Here is a 6908-nt window from a genome sequence, read left to right as displayed (position 1 = left end):
TATATATATATATAAAATTCGCATGTTTAATGTCCATTTCTACCTATGTAGAATTTCAATTTTAACTTTTACTTTTTATCTTTTTCTAGTTCTAAAAATTAGAAAAGGTTAAAAAATAAATAATTAAACCAAGATTATTAACATTAATCTACATTGATAGAAATAGACATAAATTAACTAATACCTGAACTAATGGATATAATAGTGATCGTAACATCGATTTCTCTTTCGATTTAATTATCAATTCTGTCCAAAAACGCAAAGAATTTATATACTGCCAATTATATACAGCTTGAAAGTTTTCCTGGAAAAAAATTTTGATCCTGAAATAGATATTATGAAAGATACAAATGATCTTTTTAAAAATTACCTATTTCTATATCTAAAGATTATGTGTTTCACAGGTTTTCTCCGTGTTCAGATCCATTCTTAGAATGCCAATATTTCGTGAACCTTGAAGTCCACTCATCAGGGCGAGGATACTATCGCACTACAAGGTTCACGAAACGTTGGTATTCCAAGTATGGATCTGGACACGGAGAAAACCCGCAAACACATAATCTTTATATAGAAAGCACCCATGAAAGCTTCAAGAAAATTACCTGTTTCTTTAATGTTATGGCGTTTCTTAAATTAATTGCTAATTGCCTGATATATAAAAAGGCATGATTGTATGAAACATCATGATCGAGTAGATAAATTTCAACTAAAGAATGTTTCATAAAATTTATTCCTGGTAACGTGTTAGGTGAAACAAATTTTGTATTCTGAACATATTTTACATACATGGTCTAAAAGAGAAAATTTTTTAATAATACAACTGTGATATAAACAATATCCATAAATATTTTTTTTATCATAACATATGGATCTCACCTTTAATAGTTTCTCTATTACAGATTCTTTGTTAATTGTATGTGTTGCAATATGTAGTATATTTAAGAAAGCTGTAACTCGAATAGTTTCTTCTGCAGATGACCAAAACTTTATCAAAATCCTTAACAATGGTTTAATTAAAGATGAAAACGAGCGAGTATAAAGCAACATTTGGCGTAGATGCTTTAGAAGTACTGTAAGAATACTGGGCGACGCTACACTTTGTAATAACTGTGAAAATGATATATTATATTAGTGTTATGTGTTTAAATTAAATTAAATAATTAAATATTTAACAGATACATACTTTAATTAAATCAGACAAGTATAATTTTAAGATCCATCGTATTTTCCCAAATCTTTTAGATTTATGTGCTTCTTGTGATTCTTGATCCAGCTTCAAAAAACATTTAAATGCATCAGGTAGATACATTATACATAATTGTATTACACCATTGAATACTAAAATTTATCAAATAGATTTTAATAGATTAATTAAAAAATAGTAAACAGTTTGATAATAGAAGTTGGAACTTACTAGCACTTCCTTCTACTTTATATTCTGTAGTCTTATCAGGTACTACAACAACACTATCCAAAGCTGCATGAAAGGCTTCTACAGCACATTTAATAGTGGTTATTGATCTACAAATTAAACATAATGCAGTTATTATTTTGCTATTAATTCAACAAAAAATAATTCAGTAATAACTTACTTATCTGTTTGTATTTCTTGTTGCCAATTCTTCAATAACTGTTTAGTGATTTTCTTTTTAGAATCACCTTCAGTTTCTTCTGGTTGAAAATCGCTATCATCACTAGCAACCTATAATATTGCTTGAAAATAAATATAAAAAAATAATTAAAATTGTTTATAAAAAGAATATTTACCACTAAATTTTCGTTGGGAATATGTCTATTACTGTTCATTGAAGAATTATCGTCATCTTCATCATCTGATACTTTAAAGTCCAGAAGATTTTTGTCATTTTCTTTCAGATATTTATAAAACTCAGGATCAGTGTCTTTCAGTTTTATTAATGATTTTTTGTGCTCTGTTGGATCCAAGTTATCTTCACTGTTGTCACTATCCATCTGTTCAGTGTTTTCATTATCTATGTAAAAAGATAATAAAAAATAAAATATATAGTTTAATATATGAAAGAAACCCAAATATTTTAGATCATACCTATGTTTTTATTTTCTTCACCATCATCAGATATATCGCTATCTGTTTCAAAATTTTGTTCAAAGAATTCTTCTGTGGTCAACTTACTCAAATTTTGTTTCTTTCTCTTAGCAATTACTGATTGTTTATCTTTTCTCAAGTTAAGAGGCTTTTGGCTTACCTTCTTCATCTTCATTTTGGAGAAAAATGAACTTTTACGATTGACTCGAATAATCTAAAAAAGAGTGAGTTTAGAATATATAATTGAACACATGAGTGAGAAATAGTATATAATTAACACTTTTATAACCTCATCATTTTATATTTAAGTATTTAAAAAATTATTTATTTCGTTAATGCAATAGATACTTTGTTTCTTTTAACTATAACCAGATATACTTTATTCAATTATTGATACATACATCATAAAATGTTATATTTATAAATACAATTTTTTATTTGTCCACGTGCTTTCATATCATTTCACATCACAGATCTACACATTCCCCGCGGGAAGCACAGACTAGGTGGAAAGCATGGAGTGAAAAGAAGAAGACCAAACGGCTGGTTCCCGAAAAAAATGGGCTCGAAACACGAGGTTTGTCGCGTCGCATGCTCCAAATTAACTCAAAGAGCACTTGGATCACAGATAAAGCTAATTCTTTATTTTCATTACTTTTATTACAGTTAAAACTTAAACACAATAGACACAGGCAATAGGCATAGGCAATAAATAACGAGCTATCCAATCAGAGCTTCGGTGTATAAGTTCGATATTATATCCTAGAGCTCTGATTAGACAATTCGTTATTCCCTGTTCCCTGGCCTATTGCCTGTGCCTGTTGTGTTTAAGCTTTTAAGTATAGGAACGCAGAGATAGAAATATATCATGAAGAGATAAAGTTAAGAACGATATATCTTGCTGTTGACTACACTGCTGATTGAGTTAATCATCGAGTAAGTTAATCGGCGTTAGTAACAGTCGTTCTAAGGGCTACATACAATGAAAAATTGTTATTAATATCATTGATTGGCTGTGGTAAATGTGTCTGCGAACTGCGTTCTGCGTTTGCGACTTATGTAGATGGCCCTTTAGTTGCAAGCTGATTTCAAGTTTGTTGTGATAGCCAATCTGAAGCGTGCATTTTGAAATCAACTCTTCATATTATTATATCTATCAACTTGCGATCGGTTTGCAACTAATGTAGAACCGGCTTAATTTGTCTATGGTTTCGAGCTCATTTTTATCTTCGAGTTTGATATTAGGGTGCTATTCCATTTGTACGTTTTTGTCGTACATCAAATGTGTACATCACAGGCCTAGTTTCCACCAAGAGTTTAATCGAGCATTCCCCTGTCGTTCGACTGTAACTGGGGAATACTCGACTATAGTTAGTTGGTTCTTATAATACATTCTAATCCGGATTAAATCCTCAGTGGAAAATAGGCAGATAGATCCTCGAATCGATTTTTCTATCCCATAGTTAATCAACAGGCTTGAAAAATTTGTCGTACGAAAACGCACAAATGAAATATCATCCTTAAGAGCCATTCCACATAACTTACATAGCCGCATAAACATGTGCATAAAGAAATCATCCAATCGTATTTTATGTTTGTCTTTATGACAGAAATATGATTGGATAATTTTCTTTATGCATATGATTATGTGACTATGCAAGTTTGTGTGGAATAGCCCTAAAGTGGCTTTACATGGCAGCATCAAGGGTCGAGCGTCAGAACATGAGCAATAATATGTTTAATAATTTTACTAAAATTGAATTTAATGTACACCCAAGGATTTCGATTCTTTCTCTCAGTTACTTTTTTAAAACTTCCAAAAATTCAGATTATTTCGTCTTTACGTCAAATTTAATTGTAAATGGACGGAAGATTTAGTTGTGTCGTTAATCACACACGGACTATGAGCATTAATGTAGAAAAGTGATTACTTTTCAGTTTGTGACAATTTTCGAGGGAAAGAATCGAAGTCTTTAAGTATACTAAAGATCCTATAATCAGAGTTTGACAAAAGCGGGCACAACTTCTGAGTAATTCTCCTTGGTCCACTCGATATTCTTCGTACAGCGAAGAAAAGAAAGATAGCTACAAGCAGATATGAGTAAAATCTGTGTCAAAGAAATTAGAAATGATTCCGAATAAAAAGTGTTCCGAGATTTCGGACAAAAAAAATTAACAAATTACAATTCGGCCAATTGATCATCTCAATTGGTTTCTTCAGATACTTCGTCATGTATTGCCTGTCATATTCTAACACTTTTTCGCATGCGTTCATATGAGATACAATATCTGTTATCTCTTTCTATTCGCCATTTTTGGTCCACATTTGCCAAACTCTCATTACAGGATCTCTAGGGATACATGATACACTAATAGTGGAATCTTGTAGTTTACATTATATAATGCAAATAAATACAAATTTTCAGCATTATATATTAAAATAACAGTGTATATCAGAACATAACCTCTCATAATTAACCATTTTGTATTAAGAAGCTGTGCAAAAGATTGGAAGCTTTCCAGCAAGAGACAAATTGACACAGGAGTCATTTTGTCCTTGTTCAATAATTAGTAAGAAACAAAGACTACGTTCAGCAGAACGTTTATTTTGGACTATTTTGGACTATTTTGGACGTAACTGTTGGAAATTTTCTTCGCGCTAATTGGGTTATGCTTTTAGATCAAGAGGAATGGTTATCTCAGCAGAAAATCATAAAACAATTACAAAACTATTATGTTCTGCTGAACGTAGTCAGCAACCAAAGACGGAATGATTCTTGTGTCGATTTGTGCCTCTGCTGGAAAGCTATTATTATTGCGCAGGAGTCTGGAGATTCAAATCTCCAGATTCTGCGCAATAATCTTCTGCGCAGATGCTCGATGCTCGATGCTTGCATGTAATGGCACTTTTATAACTTCGGTACACCAGCGCGATGTTTGTCGCGCACGACAAACTGTCCTGACGTGATATCCAATGAGAGAATATCTTTAAAATGAAAACATTAAAACTGTATACTCATTGCGTGTCGCGCGCAACGAATATCGCGTTGGTGTGTTGGAGACATTCTTTTTATTCCGTAATCCGTGGTCGTAGTGTTAGGTGAAAACTCAGCCTAATTACAGTATATATGTACTTATACTGTGGCCTAACAAATAGTCTTCAAGTTTTAAGAGCAGAAAGCTTATCTTCAAATCATATCGGATAAAAATGCGGTGTACATAAAAGACTATAATAATTATTACTAATTTCGATAAATATTTAAGGTAATAAGATAAATTTTTCCTTGGAAATAAACAAGTTTTTATGCTTTTGATTAATTTTGCAAAACTATATATATAAAAGAGATGAGTGAATAGATATACTCTAGAATATTCTAGATAATTCTTAGAATAGCTATTACACTGTTTATTATATAGTTAATTCGGTAATTATTTAGAATAACCCTTCCCTCCCTCCTCCCACCTCAAATCTTTATAAAAATGTACTTATTTGACGTTGTTTTCATTCAAAATGAAAGAATCTGGCAAAAACATCGACCTCATTTAGAGATTAAGATATCTATTATTCCAATTCGATACAGCTCTGTGTACGTTCTGCATTAACTACACAAATTCATTGCTTTAAAAACACAAATTTACTGTTTTAAAAACATAAACTTCACTGCTAATGCAAAGAATTTGTGTGTTTAAAGCAGTGACTTTTTATTTGTAAAGCAGTGAATTTGTGTTTTTAAAGCAATAAATATGTTTTTAAAGCAGTGAATTTGTGTAGTTAATTTGTAATTAATTCAGAACGTATACATTATATTGAGTCGGGATGACAGATATCTTAACTTTTAAAATCTTCAACTTTAACAGTTAATAATTCGATTTACCAGGCTGACCACCGCGTTTTTTTGTAAGATTCTTTCGTTTTGAGTGAAAACATGTCGAATAAATGAATAGAATAGAATTTATTACACTTCAGCATTTACATAGCCAAGAAGAGGGACTTGGTTTACATAAATTCCTTATCCACACTCATCCTTCCACACTGCTAGTACCTAGCTTTAAAAACAAAAAAAGATTTTCTTAATATTCTTATTCTCATTTTTTTGAATATCACAGTATATGTTCCTCTATTTTATAATATTTACCTTATTATTATGTATTACAGCCTGACCATTGCATATACTATACTACATAATACAATACAATACAATAGTACGACTTATAGCTACAACTGTACATAGATATGTCACAGCACAATATATATTCCTAATATTATATCACAGCATTTCTAACCATATCTCACACGTTTCTAGATGCAAACTTGTTCTTCTGCTTAAATGTATTACTCCATATCCTTTATCTTGCTAGTTGTCTTTTCCTCCATTTTTCTTTTCCTGATCTCTTTTCTTTTCTCTCTCTCTAATTTATCTAAAACTTTACATTTAACTGAATTTAATTCTTCGCTCCAAAATTTCTTTCATATTTCCTCCTTATCTTCTTTTAGCTCTCATCAAAATCAACTGCATACTTTTGGACATTCCTCCATATAGTGTTCCATACAATCTATCCCTATTCAAAATACGCATTCCCATATTTCTATCTAGTCAATATTTATTTCCTTCCTCCACATTTCCGCATCTAAGTCTTACTAAACCTTGCACGCCTTTGCCCACATAGGTTTTTCTTCTTTAAATAATTGGATAACATCTATAGTATCAAACTCTTTATATCTTTCATTGTACCTTGCAATCTCCTCATCCTATTATCTTCCCACTGTCTTTGCCCATCCCTTTCTCTCCTAATTATTTCCTCCTCTAATCTCCCTTTGTTTCCATCGTCCTCTAATTCCCTA

At 31.2% G+C, this 6908-nt stretch overlaps 2 protein-coding genes across 2 annotated transcripts in view; one reads left to right on the top strand and one right to left on the bottom strand.

Moving 5' to 3' along the window:
• LOC108689721 (nucleolar complex protein 2 homolog) overlaps window positions 1-2565 on the bottom strand; it is a 4200-nt gene extending 1635 nt beyond the window's left edge. The window contains exons 1-9 of the mRNA XM_018196668.1: window positions 2467-2565; window positions 2066-2279; window positions 1768-1991; window positions 1593-1702; window positions 1415-1521; window positions 1184-1338; window positions 877-1107; window positions 603-791; window positions 185-304 (exon numbers count right to left, since the gene is read on the bottom strand). Coding sequence (XP_018052157.1) covers window positions 185-304; window positions 603-791; window positions 877-1107; window positions 1184-1338; window positions 1415-1521; window positions 1593-1702; window positions 1768-1991; window positions 2066-2240 — 1311 coding nt within the window. The 5' untranslated portion in view covers window positions 2241-2279; window positions 2467-2565. The remainder of the gene's footprint in view (window positions 1-184; window positions 305-602; window positions 792-876; window positions 1108-1183; window positions 1339-1414; window positions 1522-1592; window positions 1703-1767; window positions 1992-2065; window positions 2280-2466) is intronic.
• Window positions 2566-5223: 2658 nt separating this feature from the next.
• LOC108689649 (GPN-loop GTPase 1) overlaps window positions 5224-6908 on the top strand; it is a 7183-nt gene continuing 5498 nt past the window's right edge. Inside the window, exon 1 of the mRNA XM_018196547.1 lies at window positions 5224-5329. The gene's annotated coding sequence lies outside the window, so the exon portion shown is untranslated. The remainder of the gene's footprint in view (window positions 5330-6908) is intronic.

Source organism: Atta colombica, unplaced genomic scaffold, assembly GCF_001594045.1.
Source record: "Atta colombica isolate Treedump-2 unplaced genomic scaffold, Acol1.0 scaffold1, whole genome shotgun sequence".
Taxonomy (NCBI): domain Eukaryota; kingdom Metazoa; phylum Arthropoda; class Insecta; order Hymenoptera; family Formicidae; genus Atta; species Atta colombica.
The sequence above is the reverse complement of the archived record's forward strand: the minus strand, read 5'-3'. Positions and strand labels throughout refer to the sequence as shown.